General features: G+C 43.2%; 1 protein-coding gene across 2 annotated transcripts in view; it reads right to left on the bottom strand.

Annotated features, from left to right (window-relative positions):
- Positions 1–290: 290 nt before the first annotated feature.
- The window catches only part of VAPA (VAMP associated protein A), a 37964-nt gene continuing 12373 nt past the window's right edge, over positions 291–25881 (bottom strand). The window contains exons 2-7 of one of the 2 annotated variants that reach the window (XM_052660237.1): positions 19600–19752; positions 16460–16563; positions 15965–16045; positions 9310–9444; positions 5358–5531; positions 291–3563 (exon numbers count right to left, since the gene is read on the bottom strand). In XM_052660237.1, the coding sequence (XP_052516197.1) occupies positions 3405–3563; positions 5358–5531; positions 9310–9444; positions 15965–16045; positions 16460–16563; positions 19600–19752 (806 nt within the window). In that variant the 3' untranslated portion in view covers positions 291–3404. The remainder of the gene's footprint in view (positions 3564–5357; positions 5532–9309; positions 9445–15964; positions 16046–16459; positions 16564–19599; positions 19753–25881) is intronic. The other variant, XM_052660238.1, reaches the window with a different exon arrangement.

Raw genomic sequence — 25881 nt, 5'->3', positions numbered from 1 at the left:
ACTTATCTGTGCCCACCCCACAGGCTGGGAGTTCCCAAGAGGCCACAGCTGCCCAGAGCTCTCCAGAAGCTCAGCTCTCAGGGAGGGACTGGAGTGCAGCTGTCCCCATCTCCTACCCAAAAGCCCTTGACCTCCAGGTCAAGGTCACTGAGAAGACCACCTGCCAGCAGGCTCAAGTCCCAGTCAGTGACAGGCCATCACTCCCTGACGCAGCATGAGCACAGCATGGCCCTACTCCGTGGAGACCAAATCCCGTTGCTGTTTTTTAGAAAGGAAAATGACACTTTACCACATTTTTGAACAGTTTATTTATTCACACAATAGTTTATCTTCCTTTGAAAGCTAGCATATGGAGATCACTTATTTACCTTGTTTTGTTGTTTTTCCACATGGTAAAACCTTGATCGTCCCCTAATTCTCATAAAGGTCAATGTTTTAAAATTTATGCACATACCAGAATCACCGAAAGCAATGTGCAAAGCTCTGGGAAAACTAGTGCTTGAATGCTTTTAAAGTGGCAGCAGATCACAATTCAGGGATAAACCCTGTAAGGAACTGTATTTTTTTACCTTATGGGTAAAACTTGTTTTCAAAGTGGTATATTTTCGATGATTACAACCCAGAACTAAATCCCATGGCAGACAACATCTGTTTCAGGGAAACTTCTAAGATAACAGAAAGAGAAATTAAGAATATTACTTTTCCCTGACGAGAATTTCCAACTTTGATACATACTGTTTTCCAAATATCATTTAAGGTGACACACGACACACTCAGAATGTACTCTTAAATCTGTCTCTTGTAAATACAAGAATGGGCAAAATTACGTACATTAGTTACAGAAAGAACGTAGGAAGGCGGTGCACTTAGCATCACGTAGGAACGTTAAGGCCTTAGTTACGTGGCTGTGGCTTCGGTGATGTCAGCAGTGCGTTCCCCTCACGCTTACATTCCAAGTAAGCAGGCAGGCAAAGCAAAGATTTCTAAACATGTAAGGGTTAAAGACAGTTTAACCTCTATATTACCAGTCAATTAATACAGTGGGACTCTTCTCAAGTGACTGTCATAAAGCAACCAAATCACACTTCATACGGCAATGAGGCGCCTCCCATACAGTCAGAGCGCTTCCTGGAATGTAAAGCAGAGGAGCAGCCCACGTGGACTTTTCTGTTGCAGATGGTTCCCAGCTAAGACCAACCACTGCATCACACAGTCTGTGAAATGCCTACCAGAAAATGCATTTACTTCTTACCAGTTGGGAGGGGGTAATCCTAGCCTAAACATTAAAGCCAGACATGTAGGTGAGACTATTCCATGGCGGCCTGTGGTTTCATCTTAGGCCAGGAAGTTTCACACTGTTATTAAACAGCGTATTAATGTCCACTATTCCTGTCATGTCAAAGTTATCAAAAACAAGACAGGAAGCTGGAGTCCGGAGAGCAGGCTTCCTGGTCCGGCCCCGCCTCCACCTCCCATGAGACACGAGGGAAGTTCTCGGCCCCCCAAAAGGCCTCGGAACCCTCAACCAGAAAACAAAGGGGCTGAACAAAATGAACCCTAACTACACAGGATTCCCATCAAATGGGATTCTGCTAAATTTAGCTTGAAAACTGACAGCTCTGAAACTGCCGGCCTGATGCTCATCACCAGTAACACTGATCACAGGGAGAGATTTAGGCCAGGGAGTGCCTGCTTCTGCACTGACGGGGTGGGATGGCAAGGCTGCTGCTGGCGTGTGTTCCCAGGTTCCAAGTAGAAGGAGCGCCCACCCTGGGCCCCAGGCAGGCGGGTGGCTCCAGAGACATGCGTATGTTCTCGTAACTCGTGCACACAGGCAAGGGGTTTTCTAGAAGACACCATACAGCACATGGATCTGGCAAGCCCAAAACACATATGAAATGAAAATGCAACCAAATACTTCAGACTGTTTCTCTCCATGAAATGCACACAGATGCGGGGCCAACATCCTTCACTGCACGCCAGGTCCCCAAGTCCAACTTCCCTTTCAGATATCAGTGCTTCTTTTACAAAACCAACACCTATTTTCAAAAATCAACATTTGCTTGGATTAGACTGTACTCAGTAGAAAAAGTGAATCCATTTTTTCTAGTTTCACCATTTTCTACGCCAACACATTAGTAACTAAGTGAGACGTAAGTGCAGGGAAGTACACCAGACCCTGCCACGCGGTTACACCAAAAACCCACTTCACGTGGTTGACACAGAGACCTGCAAAGACGGCCATTTTTCACGAAGGAATTCCCCAGGCTTACTCGGTAATACCAAAATTCCATAATGGAAGTTACCTCACATGTCAAATTGGACCGGGGCTGGGGGGAGCTGCGGCGGTACGTTTAAGTATTATTCTGAGATGCTACAAAATCACTAGGCTGGTCAAAAAGCAGTGATTAGAACCAAGGAAAATTAGTCTTTCTTGAGAAGACAGATACTCAAAGAACCTAAGAACAGAATAAATTAGACAGAATCACGCCACAGGGCAGACACATAAACTGACTGACATTACAGCACTTTTTTTTAATTCTCATGGTATTTGCTTATTTTGTATTATCTTGAAGACAAGCGGATTATGACCTTCCAAAATACCAAAAATGTCCTGAAATCTTATCAGTTCCTTTCCTTAAAGAAATGAGGCCTTTGAACCACAAACACCATGACACCTGCAGGGGTTTCCGTGAGGTAAGTCATGCATTTCATAACCCAGATCGCCACACAGCGTGCTCCCTGACACCCGCCTCAGGACACGACAGACACGACAAGCTATCGAGCAAGAATCTGTTAACAGTTTTATTATTTTTGTGTTAAATACCATGGGACAGGATTGGAAGGATGAAAAACTCAGTCAACAACTGCCTCACAAGGGATAAGAAAAATTCTGCCATGATATTAGCAAAGGTGAAGGAGAAAATTTACACTGTACGAGGCACCATTTCCCCACAGAATACCTCTTGGCATTTCCTGAATGAGTGGGATTAGCAATCTAAATAAATCATATTTCAAGAGGGAGGTAACAGCAACAGATAAAATTTAAAGGGATTATTAAAATAACATTTACAAGACTCTGAACAATTCTTGAACTCTTATTAAAACCACAAAGAAAGAACAATTCTTTATTTATGAATTTCATAAAGGACTGAATGTGCAATGACGCCTGCTAGGGACGGTCTGGTGGCGGTGGCGCTGTCCGGAGCCCAGCACTCTGCTCTTACGCGTTTCTTTCTAACCGTGAGACCGTTACGGGCGAGGCCTACATGACGCTGTACACACAAAGCATGGCCACCGTGGGCCACATGGTCACCGTGGGCCACACTACCAGTGAGATGGCAGGTAAACGAATCTTTTCTGGTCAAGAGGAAAAAAAGAAATAGCACTCTGCATGCTCCACTCTACAAGATGAATTTCCCTAGAAAGAATCCAATGAAAATGGCTGCAATGACAACAAGAAGTGAAGGAAGAGGACTGGTGACGTTCTCTCTGAAGGACACAGCTGAGGTGGATCCAGGTTTATCCGAATGTGCTACCTTCCTGAGCCGTAAGCCTTCATCCTAGGAAAAAACACAGGCACAAAAAGAGGTTTCAAAAACAAATGTGCATCAGACCACAAGCTACAAATCCACAGGCAGACAACAGAGCCATATGCAGGTGACCTGGGGGCCCACAGTGTCCTCACAATGGGCCCTTCAGCCACAGACGACCAGAAACAGGTCAGTGCTAGTCAGAGTCCAGCTTACAGACACGTGGCAAGCCAGCCCCACACAGGAAGAGCTGGGACCCTGCGGGACTGGGGGAGAGGGAGGGTGTGAGTAAAGGGCTGGCACCCGGCCTGGACCACGGAGGAGACACAGGACCCTGTTTTGTGAGAAAGGCGGGACACAACAGAGGGGGAGAGCTGCTCGCAGGACCCCGCCCCCAAGGCTCTGCACCTGGACTGGAGACCACTTTTCTGCAAGGTGATCTCCACTTCCAGACCAGAGCAGCCGCTCCATCCTGACTGATGCTGTCTCACACAGTAGTTTCTGACAGTCAGTCTGGGACTTTAGGGGACAAGGTTCTCAGTAACATGACAGCAGTCACTCAAAGCAGGAGGCTGTTACGACACTTCACCAGCTGCAGAATGACCTGTGCGCCGAGGCAGCCGGCTCCACCTGGCCTGCCACCGTGACCAGAGCGGGGGCACCACTTCACCTCCTCAGCACAGGCCGGTCTCACTTCTCGCACTGCACCGCCGGTGCGTTCACCAGTAACACCACATGCACTGGGCGCCACGCTGTCTGCCCGCATGACTGGCTGCTCGGAGGGGCTCTTGTTCTGGTTAGTCCTATGTGGACACCACAATGACTCTCGGTCCCAGAGAGAACTTTAAAAGGCACTCCAGATGACTCTGCCTCCCTGGGTCTGGAGTGTGGCCCGGACATGGGGTAAGAGTTCACAGCACACTCGATGAACAGGCTGGATGAGGAAGCGGGGGTGGGGAGGTGAAGGGCAGTGGGGAGATCCTGCCCAGGAAGGCTGCCGCAATGCCAGCCTCGATGTGAGATGTTGGGCCAGAGGTCAAGTCAGTGCACCAGCGGTCTTCAGGGTTCTTTTATCTTTTAAAAAGTAGGATGCTTCTTCAAACAGCATCTCCTAGAGAACATCAGTCAATCCCATCACCTGTCTCCCAGCCTGGTCAGCCTGGCAGTTCCTGGCATTCAGGCCTCAGCTCTCTGAACACCTGGGCTCAGCAGCCAGGGAGCACATCGTCCACCGAGGTCATGGCAGGTAAAGGAAAATGGCAAACAGCAGCCCCCTTACAATTGCATGGAGCTGTGTGTGGTTGTGAAACAGAGAGCATCTCTCCACCCTCCAGGTAGGTGCTCGGGGCAGGGGCCTTGGAGAGGGGCTTGGTAGAGGAAGAAACAGCCAGAAAAACCATCTCAGCACAGGTCAAGCCACCTCACGGGGGCCTTCAATGGGAGCCATGCACGAAATTTAAAATTTTCTAAGCCCATTAAAAAGGTACCAAACTTGATAAAATTAGCTTTAATAACGTATCTTTTACTGAATCTAATAGAACTCAGTATTATTTCAACGTAACAATACAAAACAGGGATTTTTCTTGCACTATGTGACTCACAGCACATCTTAATTCTGACTAAGCACACATTGGTAGCCCGCCCTGGACAACAGGGGCCCCTCGCAGGGACTGCACTGCTGCTGCAGCCAACAAGGCCAGGCCCGGGCGCGGAGGCTGCACCAGCGAGTGAGGAAGTGGCCAGGCCATGCCAGCCCCCAGCACCCAGGCCAAGGGCGAGAGGGGCGCCGAGGCCGCTGCAGAGTGGGGCCAGGCGGGCACTCACCCTCAGGAGCCGGTTCTCTTCCGACAGCTTCATCATCTCCCCCTGCAGCCGCTTGCACTCCTCCACGAGCTTCCTCGTCTCGGTGTCACTGAGGGAGACACTGTGCGGCTTTGGCGCAGGCCCGTCCTGCTTCGCAGCGTTCAGCGGAACGGCTTTGCTGGGTTCCATGTCGTTCTGCATCACAAAGATAGCAGGCGGGGAGTTCGTCAACTGACAACTCTCCTTAATAGTTTTAAACAAAACTTAAAACTCCACATCCCTGTCCAAGAAATTATTTACACAGAAAGTTCTGACAGGTTTCAATTTCATTATTAAAGTTTTTAAAATGTCCAACATCTGGTCCCCGGTGACCAGCTCTACAGGACAACAGTGAGCATGAGTGGTCACCAAGGTCCGAACACGTGGTTCCCTGCTCTGCGTCCACCTCCCACCCCAGAGCAGTGAGCATGCAGCTCACATCATCCTCCAAGATTCTTCCCTACAACACCTCAAAGTCTGGGAGAGCAAGAGTCACTCGTCTGTGCGTTCACCCCTAAACCCAGCACCCCAGCCAGTGGTCACTCAACAAGGACACTGAGGGATGCCTGCCCGGATCCACACACAAAGTTCACGGTCAGTGCTGATTCTGCAGCCCAAGCAAGGTCCCGGAGGGCAGGGGGACACGGTCGAAACCACTCAAATGAAATCAGACCACCTAAGAGAAATGCATAAGAGAAAACCCAAGTTCTGTTCACAGAAAAAGTCACTGGAGGACCTGGAGCCTGAAGGGGAGATAATGAGCACAAACACATGTCATGGGGAAAAAGCAGGCAGGGAGAGTCCGCCTGACAACTGCGCTCAAACATGAGTGACCCCCCCTGTTTATGAAGTAACACTCCCTGCTGTCAGTCATGAAATTCAGTACAGAGCCAATGTGGTGCTCTGGCACTTTAAATTACAAGCCCCATGTCTTAAGTCCGGCCAGCATTGACCCATGTGACCCAGCGGGCCCCCAGGTGCCCTGAGCCTCAACTGGACACCTGTCCACCCGAACCTCCTCTCTACCTTCAAGCACCCCAACAGGACTAGCACAGCAAGTCTTGTCTTCAATTAAAATTTTACTTGCTAAAAATTTAACTTTTCAGATAGCAAGGTATAAACTGCTTCAGATATAAAATTCTACCAAAAACATTTTCAAAATCAACTTTATGGCAGGTTCCACAGTACTCATCAGAGGATTTAATTACAGTCAACACCTGCCACAGCATCCCAGTTCTGGAATTCACACTGAGTACAAATGGGGACAAGACGTACTTCCTATGAAGGGGTTGTGCTCTGACTGCTATGTCTAGATCCATGTAAAAATGAACACCACTGATTATACTGAGGTCCCAGTCAACACTCAGATCCCCATCTCTCTCCGAAGCATCCCCGCCGGGCCGGGTACAAGAAGCTTGCTTCATGATCCTCTCTGCTTCCATGCAAGCCTCCTTCTCCCCTCTCTTCCTTCCCAGCCAAGCCCCTCAGGTCTGCTAAAAATCCTGTTTCAGATGCTGGTACCCTCCACCAATAGCTTCTCTCTTCCTTTCCTTCACAGTCACTAGAGTTCACTTCAGCATGGCTTCCCAAGTGACTTCTCACTTTCCACCTAGAAGCAGCCCAGCGTCTGGGAACCAGGATGGCACACGGCCTTCTTTCCTTCATGAAGACAGACAGTCCACAATACCACAACTCGGCACACTCCCGGTTTGGGGAAAGAGTATCACCCTCGTGCCAGAAAACTGACTAAGAAATTAAGAGGAGATACAAAAGGTCAACCAAGCAAAGACAAAACTAGCACGAGGACTCATCAAATTCTTCCCAAATGGCCTTTTATTTTTGAACAAATTTTTGAAATTCTAGAAAATTGAGAATATGAGAGAGGAAATTACCTCCCATTCTCTCATTAATTCAACATAACTATTATTCCCATATTATCTTCCAATATTCTTTCATATGCATGTTTTATAAACTCAGCATACATGTAACTTTTAAATCTTTATTCATTTATATGTACATCTTTTAAGTGTCATTCTAAACGACATGATGTCACTAAATACTATTCTGTGCCTTACCTAAGTTACTTAAACATTTCACTCTTATTAACATCTGATGGGAAGCTCCCACTCTGGGATTTTAAATACCATGTCAACTAACAGCATCTCACAGTGACAGAATGAGATCTTTTAATTGAAAATTTTCCTTAATGTAGATATATTGCCTTTATAAGGAAAAGGAAAAGAAATGTCATGACCAATCTGTGGTGCATACACGTTAAGACTAGGATGCACAGGATAATAGTGAAACCTAACACTTGTCACAAGTGAGCCCAACAGGTCATGAGACAGTCACACCGAGTGAGTGCATACACACCCTGTGCTCACAAGCATTCAGGTCCCTGCAAACCAGTTGGCACACACAGCAGGGGCAAGGAAATCCAATTTACTGATCAACTACTTTATAGTGGAAGCATACAGAACCTAACTCGGGGTGGCTAAAGAAGGGTTGAGTAGGGGCGTCACTGGTGCGGGACAAGCTGGAGACCCCAAGGCTGCTGGGACCTAACTACAGGCTCCACTGCATGGTCCCTCCTCCAAAGTTGCTTCAGACGCTCCCCAAAGAGGAGACAGGTTCTTCTAAGAGCCATGGACACCAACTGGAGGCATTCAACAAGCTGTGACACCGAGCAGTCAAGGAGCAGTGACGCTGCGCACATCTAACACGGCAACTCGGAAGAGACTCAGCAGTCAAGGCCACACTACCCTGCTCCACGTGATTCAGCCTATCAGCAGCAAGCCTCTCCACCTAGGAGATGAGTTTACTGCTGTACTTTTTAGAAAGCCTCCTTTAGAATTTCAGTTCCAATACTCTGAATTATTCCCTTTAGGGATAATTAGAAAAAGCAAGGGCTTAGGGGCTGCCAGAAAAGGAAAGGTGAGATAAAAGGCAAATTTGGTTTCTGCACTGAAGCCCTGGGATGGACAGAGGAGGGAAAGAACGCACACCGGGGCAACACTCGTGGCTCTTGGGGGAGTGAGGGGTCCAGGGCATGTGCAGAGGGTAAAGGGCAAAGCCCAGAGAACCGCAGGAGGCTCAAATAAGACCTCAGCTGAGAGGAGGCGGTGTTTGAATATAAAGTGACCAAAGTATCAATACATCTGCAGTCTAAACTAAAATCACAAAACTGTTAGAAGTATCAGGTCTTTAGAGAAAGGAGTAGGTTTTTGAAGCCTTAGTGTCCATGTTCTCTGAAAGGTAGAGCTCCCCAGGAACAGGAAGTGTGAAAGAGAGGCAGCCTACAGCATCCAGGACACCCCCAGGAGGTCAAGGTCATCGACAGTGACTCAATGGATGTTAGGTGCACACAAGCATACACACAGGCACACACACAAAGACACTAATAAACTCAAATGTGACCTCAGATCTGTAGGGCTCCTGCTACCATTCTCCCCAGGGGGCACAGACAGTTAAAGACAGTGACTGTCAGCTGCATGGGACAGAAGATGTAAGGCAGAAATCTCACTGATCTTTCTTATGTATAAACATAAACACCTGCCTGGAGAGTGACATCCACCAGCTCCTCCCCCTTGACTGACACCTGCTGCCCCCGTCAGATTTTTCCCAGAAGATGCTCCCCAAACCTCTCAGTGACAGTGAAAAAGCCGCCCATTTCATAATAATGCTCCCATTTACACTGTTCTGCTCACGACTGGGATGTTATCAAGTGCTGTGTTTGCTGTTTAAACAGAAGAATTTGCATGCATGGTTTTTAAGTGACTGTGGTTCTGCTGTCATTTTAAACAGCTGAAATTTTCAGTTCTAGTTACTGCACATAAAACACTCACAATAAATACCTCGCACGTGCTCAGTGACTATGTCACCGTGATCACTGACACTGGCAGACCCGTCTATCTGTCAGCTCCCTGAAACAAACCTTCTGCTTCTCCTGTTTGAACACACTGAAGCCCCTGGGCTCATTCTTCGCACTATAAGTGGTAGGTGCTGTGCCTGTGCTGTTGATGCTGCTCAGCGGAGCGACGGCCACGGCGGGCCCTGGAGGAGCGAGACCCTGAGGTGCGGGGGAAACACAGTCTCAGATTCACACCGAGCTCTGACCACTCCTGCGAGGGACTGGAGATGACTAACACAGAGATCATTAGGCTCTCAACACTCAACTTATTCTATAAAGACGTGTCACACATAAGAAATAGTAATAAATAATAGTTATGTTAGAGCAAAAACTACCTTTTTGAAGTTTTTTTTTCTATGAATTAGCTACAATCATCTTGCATTACGTTCACTAAACTAAATGTATAAACCTTATTAACCTTAGGCCAGCCTCATGTTGTCCTAGAATGAGGACCTTCTACCTGCATGGCTCCTAATTTTTGTTGCTAATGAATACTTGTCAATACCTGAAGAACAAGCACTTCCGTTTTCTTACCTTTGAAAACACTCAACTTGAATAATGTTTAAATTAAATGAATTTTTTCAAGGGTTCAAAAATTACAATAATTTATACACTTCTGCATTCAGCACAGACACCCCTCCCACAAACACAAACATGCGCACACACCCCCCTACCTACCTCCCAGGATCAAGACACAGACACACAGAACATTCTAGTACACCACTGTATCTCCACAGTTCTCTATCTTCTCAAATTCCTTTAACACACTTAAAGATAATACCGTATAAAAAGGTTGTAGCAGATCAAATAATACTTACTGATATCCAGGTCACTAAACATAACTATGATAAGACCTCTCCATCTTATCTGATAATGCACTGTCGTCAATCTGTTCTTTATCTCAACAGAAAATAATGCACACGTAATCATAGAAAATCTTTATACAAAGGCCCCTAAGGTTCCCTTTCTTGACTGCCCTTCACTCTTCATTACGATAAGTATTTTTTCCTTGAAAATAACATTATATCATAAAGCAAATGTCATTAACAGATGTTAAATGGAGGGCTTATAAATGAAATGTAATACTTTTTTAAAATTTGGAAAATGTCAAGTAGAGTTGGTGGCCTAAAAAACACACAAAAAAATTTTATTTCAACAGAATTGAGTAAGTGATCAAATACCATTACTAACAAGTTAATTTGAAACCACACTCATTCTGAAAAAACCACGAACACTAACTGGACGTCAGATTTCATAATACAGAGATAATCGTAACTAACAAGAGTTAATAACTCAGAGAACTCTGCTTGCCATGAACTTACTAAAACGCACCAACAACATGCTCAGAGCCCAGAGGACTGGGGGCCACAAGTCTCAGTACCTAAAAGCAGAGCTGCCCAGAAAGTGTTAGTAACAGGACCTCTTTTCATTCTAAAATGAAAGGTTTCTTCGACTCCTAGGCCATTCTATGTACGATCCAAATCAGAGACCTATTTCCCAAAAAGAAGCCCATATTCTAATGATGGTTCAAATACATTATGACTGTTTCATCACAAAAATGACTTCCTTAAACGATAAACAACAACAAAAAAAAATGGACTCAACCACTATACTAGCACCTTTCCTACAAGATAACCAAAACCTTCATTTTCTTAGTTATATATTTGGCATCAAGGTTCTAAAATCCCTAAGGAAATCAACAACATAACACCACACTCTCTTCCAACTGTCTTTAGGAACAGTAAACGCCAAGCAATAACAGCACACCTAAACAGACACAGGTCACACTGGGCGCCTTCCTAATACACTTCACTGACTGTCTACTTCTTTGTGGTGGCTCAGGGAGGTGGGTGAGGGGCTGCGGGCAGGGGTGAGAAGGGGATGGGGTACCAAACATTAAGAAACACTGAGTCAACATCACAACGCTGAGACTTGCTGCCTACACCAACCCTGAGACCAAAGTAAAACAACTATGACAGCTACTGCACCATCTATCAGCTTTGGATATTAACTAAAGCTTTGCAAATGATTACTAAAGGTCCTAAATTCAGATGGGCAACTCTTCAGAGTGAATGTGGAAGGGACCGCTAACTGGCATGGGCTTCTCTTCAGCTGAACACAGTGCGAGTGCCGTCTGGACGGAGCTGTGTATTAAACCACAGGCTGTCACCAGCAACTTGGTCAAGACTGAATTGAATTTTACTGAAATTAACACACTTTTAAAAACATATAAACGAACAAACTAAACAAATGAGAGGTCAAACCATGTCACCATAGGAATTTACTACACAATAATAGTAACTATATACTAAAAAATGTTTCATACTTTACTTCTAAAAATACATGCTACTAACTGTTCAGAAGTATGTTTTCCTTGAATAAGGGAGTGTCCTCTTTAATCAGTTTGTGTAGGCAGCATTCAGCTTCATATGGCACCTAACCAATTTATCTGTAGTAAACTGACAAACTTTATCTGTGCAAAACACGACTCAACGATGCCCTAATTCCCTAATAAACAAAGTTCTCACTAAAGTGAAGACACATATACAGAAATGGGGTATTAAGTAATTTCATAACTGTACCTATGGATGTTAGAAAGAAAGCAGTATGTCAAAGACACTATGATCTTAGAGCAGTTTCATTAACATTGTCTGTAGTTAACACTGAACTGGAAGTGGCAAGATTCCATTAGGGTCTTACCAACAGGGTCTTATCACTACATGAATAAAGTATTAGAAAAGAGGTGTTTTAAATGTATTTTTACACCCGCATGTGTGTATCCATACATATATATAAGGTTTCATCCTTAACCATTATAACAAATACACAAAAACTTTGTATTTTTTATATTATAAACACTCCAGGTTTGGTTACTTTGATGCTTCACATTTTCTATAAAGATTCTGACACAACGGAAAGCTGACGACTCAACAGGAAGTCACTACTCAACAATTCAGATGGCAGGTCTGGGGCAGGCTGCGCCCACTTCAGTGACCCCTGTGTCACAGGGGTTTTTTGTAGAACCTGCAGGTTAGCAGCACCACAAGAATGAGTTTAAGCAGCAACAGTTTCCAAAAGAGTATTTTACAGAACACCTGGTACCATCATGGTACCTCTGAGGGGCTGAAACACAAATGAGTTTAAGTCTGTGAGTCCACAGAAGACAGCAAAGAGGAGAAAAGGAAGGAGGTGCAAAGCTACCGGGTACCGCCCCCAGGACACAGTGAGTGGGTGCTTCTAACCAAGAGAAAGACTGAGAACTCCAGCCCTGACGGTATCAGCAAGTATCAAACGAGCGCCACATACTTCTAACACAATGAAGCAGGAATGACAGAATCACCACTACGCAACCTTCAGGGAATTAATGGGCCTAAACCATGCTTTCTCACTTTTGACTTTACTGACATTTAGGGCTAGAGAATCTTTGCTCTGGGAATGGTTCTGCGAGCAGCATCCCTGGCCTCTACCCACTAGCTGTCTGTAGACACCTCCCTCCAACCCCAATGGCTGTGACAACCAAAAATGCCTCCAGACACGGACAAATGTCCCCTGGCTGGGAACCACTGTCTACACACCAACAGCTGCTAGCTTCAAAACAAAAAAACACTATGTGCCTCCCTGAAAGAACAGATAATCATCTATATAGCAGTCCTGCCCTCTCCCTCACCAGCAAAAAATAAGCCTCAATTTAATCCAGTCTCTAGATTCGATTATGGGAAATACCAAAAAAAGCAGGAAAGTTAAATGACACCTGAAGGATGTAACCAACAAAACCCAAGCTACGGGAAGCTCTACAGGACAAACCTGATTTACTAAACAATTTTCAAGAGGAAAACAAGGGAATCTACAGTTTAAGAGTCTTAAGAAACATATCGTCCAAGAGCAGTATGTTTGATTTCAAATCAAACAAACTACAAATGTCCAGATGACACGTGTGACTCTGCTTGGCAGTGTGATGTTAATGATACATTAAACTTTCAAAGACTAATGACAGTGTTGTCTTCACTCTTCTACTTTTCTTAACATCCTTAGCTTTGAACAATATATACTGAAACAATAACGGATTGAAATTATGTCTGAGATGTGACTTCAAACAGTAAATGAGATGGGAAGTGATGGAGATAAAATCAAACTGGTCATTATTTATAAAGCTGATTCACAGGGGTTAACTTACTGTTCATTTTTCTAGGTATTTCAAGTTTTTCATAATCAATCGCTTTTAAAAAATCATCACCTTTAGCAAGTATTCCCTATAATTTAATTGGTCAGTAAAAACTATACTGCAAGTCCAAGTAGTTCAATAAGCCCCTATCCTTCTGCAGCCAGTATATCAAGCTCAGGATCAGCTACTCTCTGGAGAACTTTGAAATTGCTGAACACACTCCAGGTTACTAACAACCTACTCTGAAAAACTTTTAGGACCAAACTACTTTGGCATTAGCTCCATGGTACGGGGTCCTGAGCTCACCACGCAGTATCTGCTCAAGCCTTTTGCAGATCCAAAGCCACTCTGCTGGATAATCTGGGCCACACCTCTGTCTGGGGCACCTGCTACTTCCTTCCCTGTGTAAGGTGGAAGATGGCTGGGCCCATCTATCATAGTCATGTCATTTCCCTCAATCTCTGGTTTGGTTTCCAATACTACTTGGGTCCCGGCCCTTTTCAGACTATAATCTCAAATGGTCTCCAATCCAGAGCGTAAGAGAAGCCCAGTTGAAAGACAGCTCTGTGCTTATTAAACAATTGTAAAAATCATAAAACTCATAAAAGTGAGAAAATACCCAAATGTGTTTTTAAAATAAGTTAACCCTATTCCAATGAACTCTACTTCTTGGAACACATCTGAAGGGAAGGACAGCCCGTGTGGAAGAGATATCTGCAGCTCCATGTTCACACAGTAGCATCATCTACAACAGACAAGACATGGGGACAACCTAAGTGTCCACCAAGAGAACAGGTGAAGCAGCTGTGGTGTACATGCAAGGACTGGAATGCGTGTATACAATGGAATGTTACCCAGCCATTAAAAAGGAAACCCGGCCATTTGTGACAACATGAATGAACCTTAGGGGCATTACACCAAGCGAAGTGAGAGAGAGAGAAATACTGTATGATGAGCTCACTTATACATGGAATCTTAAAACAACAACAAAGTCCCAAACTCTCAGAAACAGAGATCAGGTCTGTGGCTAGAAGAGTCGGCTATGGGGAGGAGCGACTGGATGAAGGTGGTCAGAAGGTACACACCTCCAGATAAACAAGATAAACAAGAACTGGGGATGTAACATACAGCATGCTGACTACAGTTAACACTGCTGTGCGGTACACTCAACACCTGTTAAGAGAGCAGATCCTAAGAGTTCTGATCACAGGGGAAAACAGTGTTTTTTTGGTAGCTGTATGAGACAATGGGTGTTAACTAAACTTACTGCAGTAATCATTTCACAATGTATGGAAGACTAGTCTTTATGCTGACACCTTAAACTTATACAGCATGTCAACTACAGCTCAAGAAAACTAGAAATAAAACAAGTCAACCCAGACAATGTGCTACTGTGCTTTCTTGGTTCCGGTAAGAACTACACAAGCTCTTAGCCTCCTGGCAGCCTCAGCAAAACAGAAAGTGAGCTCTATGTGGGAAGTGTCAAAGCTTCATCAGCGCTGCTACACCATCAGAACCTCGCTCTCCAGTAAGAACACGTGTGCACGTTCTCCATCTTGGCAAATATTTCAAAACCCCCTTAAAAAGGCATTAAAAACACAATAAATGATTTGGTCAACACCTAATTGCCACTCAGGCACTTCTTTATTTCAGCTTATCCTCAAAGAGAAACACAATAATCGAGCCCATGTATTTAACTTGCAAGTTTACTTTTCAACAGGGGAAACAGCTTCCAGAGCAAAGACAACAGTCATGTCAGATTATAACCTAATTGTGCCAAACCATGTTATGTGTTTGTATTACTTTATGTTAAATCACATGCACACAAATCTAAAGACCCCTCAAGTCCTCCTAAAAACCACAGAAAAAATTTAAATTTGAATTTCACAAAAGGAACAGAGAAAGTGGCCACAACCCATTCTCTAAGGCTATTTTTCAAACTCTCTCTCAAATTTTATTTGCCTCACACTAATCAAAACGCAACATAAAAATCATTTACTAAGGGATAAAATCAGAGTTATTTTGACAAATAACAATAGCGAACAAAATACCTGGGAATAGCCAAATCTGGAATAAATGCAAATTAAATGTCCATGTAAATTAAATCTTACCCGCAGACTGCAGGTATATAGCTGCTAACAGGCAGTTTATGTCTGTAACTTAATTATATTTATGTATACACACATCTTATTCTAACAAAGAACTTGAAGTGGTTTAAGTGGTAAGATTTTGGTAGGAAGAGATGGTTCTTCTCCATCATGCAGCTTTTTTAACTATTTCTTTTTTCATCATACTTTTAATCAAAAGTATCTAAAAGTACTTTTCCTCTTAAACAAACAAAATGTTGTAACACAAAAAGAGCACGTCCACACCATGTTTTTAGAAAAAGCCTGAGCACCGAATCTGGAACAGCTGTATCCTGCATCACACACCCACCAAGGCCGAAACCAGCAGCAGAAGTGAAGTCTCAGTGTAAGAGCTGAGCAGCTTCCAAGTTTCTTAAATTTTCCTACTTACCAATTTATCATTTTCATTGGGCATTTCAAATACACATCTCAATTTAGAATCCATTAATTCATCGGGTTTTGCTTCTTTCCACTAAAAACAAAGGAAACCAAACAATGAGACAGAGGAAATACAGTTGCAGCAACTAGGTTTCCTCTCGAGGGACTAAAGGGTTAGAGTAGCTGCCTGGAGGCAGGGGTTGGGGGGTTTCCAGGTGCCACAGAACTTTCTACAGAACCTTATAAGAGCTACTGTCACCACCATTAAAACCTCACTGACATCCCTAGAGATGACCGGGCTTCACTGTTAGCAATGGACTTCTAATCCGTCTCTAACAAATATGACTTCAAAATTCCTTCATTCTTGACATGAGTTAGGATTATCCATAGTAAAGAGATGTACATATTTTTTTAATTTTAAAAAGTAGGTTTCTCAATGAAGAACTAAACAAAACCCAAGTTTAAACAACATTCCCCCAAAAGATTTCTGTTCAATTTTTCTACTCACCACAGCTTCCATGTCTGAAATGTTTGGTGGAGCAAAGATGGTCTGTACCATAAACTTGTGTTTACTCTTCTCATTGGGGTCATAGTCAAAAGGCTGCAGCATTACTGAAGAAGAAAGGACATATCACTGACTTTTGACCATTCCCAGCACTCACTCTCTAATTTGAAAATTTAAAGAAAACCAGCAAAGTTGCAAGTAACACTGGATTATTGAAGTTGATTCAGAATCAATTTTACGATTTTCAATTATTTTTACCTTGTCTACGTTTTTAAGTTGCTACATCTTTGACAACCCACAAAATAAACAAATGGCTATTTTAAAAAATAAGTATCTATAAGTGCCCTCTCTAAACTTAAGTTTGGAAAATTTTCAAACCTTTGCTAACATTAACTATTACAATGCCTATAAACTCAAAATCTAGTAAATTTGTATTTAAAACCACTTATAAATTTAGTTTTCACATTAGTATTTAGTGATAACAGCTCTTAAAATCAGACAACTAGAATATTTATAGGAGAAATTCTAGGTAACTTAAAACTCACTACCGTTTATTAGTGCTTCAATATAACTAGCTTTTTCTAAAATAGATTTTAAATAAACACCTATTCAAGAGTTTATCAGTGTGTTTAAATGAGTCTAAGACAACAAAGTGTAGAAGGAGACCATACAGCCTCACGATTTCTGAACTTTTTCCACTGTCCTACTAATTATATTTAAAAATTTTTTACCAAGCATTTATGGTTTTCAATGGCTTACAAGAGGTTTTTTAGAGGCTCTGTATGGTTTAAATTATGTAATATAAATCTAATAAGAGATTATAAAGAATGAATCAGCAATTCCACAAAATATGTACACAATACTGTGGAGTTAACTTCCCTGCTAATATTTAGATTATTTCTAAGACAGATGTCAACACTTTCAAAAACTCAGATGAAATTAAGCAAATGCAAGAAATAGCAATTATATAAGAACTTCTTCTTTATAAGGTAGGTCTGAGAGATCCTTAACTCCCATCATGGTAAAAAAAAATTTTAACAGCCAAATATACAGCAGTAGAAAATGCACAAGACGGGGAGTCACTGGTGGTTCAGTGGCAAAGAATCTGCCTGCCAATGCAGGAGACGTGGGTTCAATCCTTGATCCGGGAAGATTCCACAGGCCACAGGGCAACTAATAAGCCCTTGCGCCACAACTACTGAGCCTGTGCTCTGGAGCCCAGGAAACACAACTACTAAGCCCAAGGACCTAAAGCCTGTGATCTGCACAAGAGAAGCCACTGCAATGAGAAGTTTGTGCACCACCACTAGAGAATACCCACGCAGCAACAAAGAACCAGCAGCCATAAAAACGTAAATCAGCAAAATTGTGGAAAAAGAAAAGAAAACGCACAGGATAAATGTGTGTTTATCCAGATAACGCACAATGTATCTCCAGGAACACCTTTCACAGAACCACCACCCCAGGATATTCACTAGAAACTGAATAAAAAGAAAACTTCAAACAAAGATGTGACTTTGACTTGCTGATAGACCTCATAACAAGAGAAAGACAATCTTAATCTAGTACGTGCTAGAGTGAATATGCAGACAATCAAGGAGGGCTGCTGGACAAAGTGTGATTGGAGAACCCCTCACCCACTGAGGTGCTGCACTAAGCTGGAGTGCCAAGCTCCAAGTGGAGGAAAGGCGTCAAGGATGCGTGTGGACACAGGAACCAGTGTGTCTGGAGGTCTTAGTTAACTCAGATGCTCAATACAAGGGGGGCTTATGTGGGAGAAAGTGCTTTGAGAAGTATATACACATTCTTAAAAAACACTAATACCGGAAAAGCTCAGTGAATTAGAACACTCCAAGAAAGTCACTCTGAATAGTTCCATGGAATCCTAGGGGTACAGCTCCTTGCGCCAAAATCCATTTTTAACCATGTGGACAGAAATTATTGTATCTTCTCCCAATTGGGCTGCAGGCTTGTGGCCTTAGAGAGCAACCTCCAGAACACACGTGCCCACTGCTCACTCTTCTCACTGCCCGCCACCTTTCCCAAGAACTGACAGCTCGGACAAACACGACAGCAAGCCTGCCCGGCCGCCACACCATAAGACTCCTTTTGTAGGGCCTCCAGGCTCTGCATCCGGGGGCTAGTGACAGAGGGAGGATTCAGTGCCCCACAAACCCTAACTGCAGTCTGGCCTCAACTGCCACGCGTCAGGTTCCACCGTGAAACGTCTCAAGGAGCCAGCCCCCAGCCGGCTCTGTGGGCCTGAAAACTGGAACACTGACACAGAATTGTTTACTATCTTAGTAATACCTGTCAGGATTACCCAGGCATACTCTGTGTGCTTTAACACACACATCTGAGCTGTATCCGCAGACTCTAATCTGGAAAAGCCCGTGCTGCTACAACAGGCCTTCACAAAGGTGAGAACCACGGCCAGAAAACGGGAGTGACTGGTCTTGGTGTGGGGCCTGAGAGGCGCTGCCGTTAAGTAACCTGTACCCTCGACTACCTTCCTGCCTCCACTGTGAGCCAGTGTCATGAGGGAAGAAGGAACAGTCTGGGGCACTGACTGTGCTGCATGGCAGGAGCAAGTAATCCATGTGAGGAAGGAGCCAAGCGCACGCGGACTTCAAGTAAACACAGAAGGGGATCAAAACAGACACGGCATTCACAGTAAAGACAGAAGCCTCACCAACTATTGAAAGTTACTGCCCAAAGATATACACTGTACATTCTTAAGCAAAAGACTGAGAATAATCCCCCCATGCTGCTGCTGCTGCTAAGTGGCTTCAGTTGTGTCCGACTCTGTGCGACCCCATAGACGGCAGCCCACCAGGCTCTGCCATCCCTGGGATTCTCCAGGCAAGAACACTGGAGTGGGCTGCCACTTCCTTCTCCAATGCATGAAGCTGCATGTAAAGCGTAACAGCTAGTGATCTATGGGAGAGAATGAGCAAAGCCAAAAATGATACAAAATTTCAAAGACCAAATAATAAGGGCAGAGGATGTGGTGGTAGTAAGCTGCAGACATAAAGAACAGCATAACATTTTAGACTGCATAGGGCTTTCAGCCCACCCCACCAGAAGGGGCAGACAGTTTCTACAGCAGTCTGCACACAGGGAGGACAGCATGCATTTGCTACCTGAAACGGTCACAGTCAACCCGGGGTCAATGATCCCACTGTTGGGCCGCACACAGTACCGACGAGGCGCTGTCGTCTTCACTTTGAAACACACCTTTCGATCTGAAGGATTTCGCAACTTAAGGTTTGTAGTGACTACATCTGTGAAGGGGCCTGTAAGATTTAAAAAACAAAAACGGGGGAAAATGTAATTGGATTCACACCCACATAAAAACAGAATTCAAAACTGGACAAACATAACCTCGACTTTATGTAGAGTATGTACTGAAGTCCGTGTACAGGTGGGGACTCACAAAGGGGCTGTGCTCTCTCCTTCGTTATTAACCAACCCATAAAATCCCTACTTGAACTTTTGTTTCCATCAAGTAAAATGTGTTCTGAAAGTTTCACAACTTACAAAATAAGCCCCAAACTGTATTCTCCCAGTACATGCTTACCACATTACTGAAAAGATCAGTCCCCCAGTGCTCTGCAAACCAGAGCCCGTCTTCAGGCTTACCTGACCAAGCTGAGGGCAAAGTCTCTCCACCTAAAGCCAGCAGGCCCAGACCAAGTGGTCCCGCCCCACCTCCATCAGCTTTGACCCCCTCACTCGCTCCTTCTTTCACTCCTGTTCATCACAGGTTTACTAAGATAACTGTGTCAAATGTTCTACATACAAAGGTTTTTTTAAACTTTGGTTCAACACCCAAACATAAAACTGCAAAACAAAGAAACCAAACGGCGATGCAGTCCTGCCTGAATTAAGTAAATCTAAAACCATTTTTTGTTTTTAAAAAAGCGGGAGAGCGGGGTGCGGAGAAACAGTACAGTTCTCGGTTCAAGAAAAGCCTAAAGACACTGTACGCAGATTTAGACAATAAACTGAATACTGGTTAATCTGGAGACAGAAGATAAAACTTAAAAAACATGTCCCCATGAGAAGCAACAACCACACACTTCTCACTAACCCAAAAGCAATTTTAAGTGGTCTCTAAAGGAGAAAAAAAAAAAAACCTTTAGAAGTCTGAAATCAAATTTCAAGGCTGAAATTAAATAAACCAGAATAAACATGTCTTTTAGAACTTTAAAATGTTTCTAGTATGCTTTAAAATGTTTCTAGTAAGGATCCCAGACTGAGAAAATTCCCCAACTCTGCCACACACAAGTCTCCCATTTTGCTGAGTAGTGGGAAATTATCTAAGACAAAGGCTTGAAGGGGAACCACACACACAGGCGAATGGACAGTGTGCGGAGGGCGGTGGAAAGCAGGCCAAACTGATAAGAGGAGAGGAAAAGAGAGACTTCAAATCAAAGGCCAGGGAAAAGCACTTACTTCAAATCCAAGGAGAGAAATTAATTCTAATCTGTGCTTAAAAGTTTTTGAGTTATATTTTCTAACAAAGATTTGGAACTGGGATGAGAGGGAGGAGCTAGAAATAAGAGAACATTAGAAGAAAACACAAAGGCAGAGAAGCAGTTACAGAAAAAATTTTAACATGAAATAGGTATTTAAATCAACAAGTGGGCTTTTTTTTTAATATATACAATACACACAAGAACTACAACTTCTTGGGCAGCCCGCTTTAATTTCACAGTCGAGTCCCCCACTGCATTTGCATATTATCTCTCATCCTTGCTGCTCCTCCCAGCACTGCTGCTGCTTGCACGTTTGACAAGCACCTGACACCCCATCCCCACAGCCACACCCAGGGAGCAAGGGGAAAGCCCCCAGCGGTGCATTCTGCCAAGTGAATCCACTGGCAAAACTATGAATCTTAGAGAGACCGATCCCATTTCCTAACATTCTCAAAATCCACAAGTTACTACAAGTAACTGAGAACATGTCAATTTTTATGTTATTTCAACTAGGATTTTAACATTAGCGCTAAGTATAATTTTTTAAAGTTTGTTTTCAGAAGTTTCTTAGTAAAATAGCTAAAATTTTATGAATCTTAATTTAGAACAATCCTGTATTTTCATAACATAATTATGTAACCTTGTCATTTTAAATTCAATTTCTAAAATCTCCCCAATTTTAGAGGAAAGTGCCAACTATTCAAAATAAGGTAAAATAACTGGTTTTTTAAACTGATTTTTTAAATGACCATGTGTCAATTTTCATCAACATATGAATTCTGAAACAGTACTCACATTTTAGATTGCACATCAAGGAATATAAATCTTAAATTAACCAATTGTGATCTTTCTAGACATGAAAATGCAAACTCTAACGATGAAAATAATATGTCAAAAGAAAAAAATTTCACTAAAACCAAATTCTTAACTGAATAGGTTAACCTTCTCAGTAAAATATAAAATTACCTGTAATAAACCCACCTAACAAATCAATTTGAGGTTTTCTGCACCACTGTGTCCCTCCCAGGTCTCTCAATAAGGGTTGCTTCCAACAGACAGTTCAGAGTCCAAAGCCATTTTCTGGGTTAAAATGCAAAATAACCAAGTACTAATGACCACAAGCATAAGAACCAGATTTACAGCTGGAAGCAGCGTCAGGCAGAGATATGTTACACTTCACAGGTCACAGAAACTCTGAGAATCTCACAAAATTAAATGTGGGTGTTCTGTCTGATGTGAGGTCTGGAGGAGCTGCTGCTGGGGGGAGGAACAGGACAGCAGTGTCCTGCGGCGCCCAGGCAGACCCGCGCAGTCAAGGGCCCACCAAACCTTCCCACACCCCTCCAGACAGCCACACTGCATCTGTGTCCATCCATCTTATGTATTTCCAAAAATACATCTATTGCAAAAACTCTGTTCTCTTTCTCCAAAAATCTAAAACCTGAGTTCACCAATACAGAAGATTATTCTACCAACAGCAATGCCACTCAGGACATGGGAATCCTGCAACACTTCTGGGACAGTCAGCACACGTGTGTGCGTGACAGTCATGTGAGCGCACCCACTGCATTAGGATGCTCTCACCCTGATTTCAAGACGTCAGAGAAAAGCAGTCAGCCTCCACCAGGCAACTCTTGCCTCACTTCCCTTAAACCGAAGCTCACTTCTTGAAGGAGGTCACAGGCATCCGGCTACTTCACTAGTCTTCCAGTACAGTCTATATAGATATACTACCTATCTACCTATATACAGATACACTACAGCTAGTATAGTCTATATAGGATAGATATTCTACTAGTTCCAATACAGTCATGCCCAACACTTACACATCGAAATGCCTATTTTATTACAAATCCAGTTTCTTCTCCTGTATGTTATAGTTAGGGCATATATTAAGATTTTAAACTATGTACATTGGTGGGTAATTCATACATGAATTTCATCTCAGAATGCAAAACTGGGCACTACAAAATATAAAATGTTAAAATGGGATATTTTGTCAAATAAGGTTAAAAACTACTGCATTCTATCAATACTCTCCAGCTTTACTAATATCTCATGCAATGCTTAGATGTTTAAACTGTTTAGAAAAACATGTAAATGGTCACCTTAAAAAAGAGGAGTTAGCTGTGCAGTGAAAGGAGGAGGGCTCTGCTGAAGCCAAGTTCCATTTCTGAGCCTGGGCTGTGACTACAGGGCTATTGACTCTGATAATTCTATCAACTGCACATGGTTTTTCTTTTATGAAAAACAGTAAAGGTTTGTTGTTGTTGTTGTTTAAGAAAAGATGACTCTTGGTATAACCTTAAAAAAAACTGAAAAAACCTGTGAAAAGCACTTCTGATGAAAAAGTGAAACATTTGAAGCAAACTACATAGGAAATAAACTCATGTTTAGAGGATTTCTAAAACAATCCCTGTAACTGAGAGAAATCCAGCCATGTGTCCAACATAAATGCTTAGTTTAACATTTAGAAACACAATTACAACAGTCCATTTAAGATTACTTGGTAGTAAACTAATCACCAATCACAGATACCATCTGGTATTCCCTACTTGAGAGATGAAATTTCACTGTTTACACGTAAAAATATTCCACATAAAACAAAATTCCACACAATACAAATTACATTTAAACTCTTTTACCGAAAAGAAACAAAACAAAAATTAATTTTATTAAAAGTCTACCTTTTCATCACACAGGCTGCCCTCCTCTCCTCTCAAGCAGCAGGGTCACTTGGGGTCACCAGGTACTCCACCGTAACTCTAACCAGTTACCATTCCCTGTAAACCAGCACCCTAGCCTCAGCCCCAAACTGACAGAAATGTAACATACTTCAATGTGGGCTCAGTGTTTAAAAGCCTGGAAAAACTTGCACCCTCAGACTTCAGAAATGTAGAAAAAGCTTAGGGCCACCCACCTGGAAGGCTGTCCTTAGGGAGACTGGCCTGACTCCTTTACCTAAAAATGTATTCCAGGCACGAAACACTGGCTATCTAAAATACAGAGCAATGATTTTCTTTTAAATAGTTCTCCAAACCATCCTATCTTAAAAGGAACCCAATTAAGCTAAAAACAGCTAAAACTAGAACCACTCTAACCAAACAAATCTTTAAAATGGTTATCATCAGTCCATATTTTTATGTAAATTGCTGTTAAAAGTTTTCTTTAGATACCAGGCTTTGTTTAGTTACAAAGAAAACTGATGGGGGGGGGAGGGGCCGCGCGGAGAGACTAGTTGCCTTTTCTCCCAGACTTCGGAAGAATTTCAGAGAAATCAAAATAACTCAACTGTGAATAGGAACTGTATATGCCTCACCTAGACTCCACAACTGACACCTGCTGTTACCGTAAGACCTAGCAACCTACCTAGCCGTCTGTGTCCATCCATCTTATCTTCCTACATTCCAAGGTTCTGAAAACTGAACACCTCATCATGTATACCAACTTGAGTTCAATAGTATCTGTTTGCTGAGAAGAGACTCAAACGTTATTTCAGGATACGTGGTCCTGAACACAGCATGGAGCATTACAGAAACAGAAAAGGTCTCTGGGATGCGGCTCCAGAATAAACGGCTGTGTGCATGAACGGTGCCCCGCGAAGGCTGTGGCGTCCTTTAGACCAGGGACTCGGAGGCCTGCTGGCAGACCCGTCTCCATGGGTCCTGGCATTTCTGCAGCTTGGCCAGTGCAGGCCCTGGGGGCTTTCACACAGTCGGTCTTTCCAAGGATGTACAGCAGAGTCAACAGCCCCGGAAGACAGTACCTCCTCCCGGAGAGAGCAGGCTTCTCTACTATCCAGGGTGATAAAGCTCAGGTCTTCCTCTGGAAAAAGGTCAGGCAGGTTTCTGTGCAGCCCATCATGAAAGATTCAGCACCCTAGGCTCAAAGTTTCTCAGCTATGACAAATCCACCACATGGGCAGCACAGCACCCGCCTACACTGAAGCCCTGTGTCACCCCACGGAATGAAGGGGCAAAGGAAACCAACACAGCTATGAAGATGCTGCCTGTAGTGCCCTGACCATCACACACCCTGGTCTCTAAACCCAGGAGTCCCATGCCTTCCACAGCACCCAGAACACTGAAGCAGACTCAACGTCCTGAAGTGATCACAGCAGCTTTCACAGTCTAGCCTTTACTGGACATTCACCAAGTATCAAGAACTCTGCATGAATTATGTCATCTAACCCTAATAACAAGCCACAAGGCTGATACTTTTATTACTTATTATTCTCATTTTACAGATGAGACAACTGTGACTCAGACATGAGAACACTTGTCCAAGGTCAGACAAGCACAGAACCGTGAAAGTGGGAAGTCAAAGCAGGTCTGTCTCCAGGGCCTGAATTCTCATAAATTCTCTACATAGTCTATGTGAACTACCTGGCTGTATTTATTTCCTAATTCATAAGCCATTCTAGGTTGACTTCTGCAGCATTAAGGCATGAAACTGAAGTCAAATCAGTAATACAGGAAAAAGATTTTTAATGGTTACTATATTTCCCTTTGTTCCACAGGAAAAACATTTCCAGAAATAAGTTTCAAACACCAAGAAAACAGTTTTTCTCTTTTACACCAAAGAATGCCCTAAAACATTAAGCTACCTATTTACCTTTACTCCATTTTCCCGAAAACATACTGAAATCTCAGACCAGAGAGAATGTGAGCTCTGTGAAGACCGGTCTCATGTGCAGCTTGCCCTCAGCTGCTAGGACAATCCCTGGCACAGCAGGTACTGAATGAATGTCATGATACAAGCATTAGTGTAAAAACAAACAGAGGACCACTTCAGGAAACAAAATGAATCAATTCAAGATGGTTTGTAGTTATTAAGATACTAAGGCATATCTTTTCATAAGGTTTCATTATTACAAAAGTATAGACGCGAGATTAATACAAAAGCCAAATTTCACTATTTTATTTAAACACACCACCCTTATGG

Source organism: Budorcas taxicolor, chromosome 22 (assembly GCF_023091745.1).
Source record: "Budorcas taxicolor isolate Tak-1 chromosome 22, Takin1.1, whole genome shotgun sequence".
NCBI lineage: Eukaryota > Metazoa > Chordata > Mammalia > Artiodactyla > Bovidae > Budorcas > Budorcas taxicolor.
The sequence above is the reverse complement of the archived record's forward strand: the minus strand, read 5'-3'. Positions and strand labels throughout refer to the sequence as shown.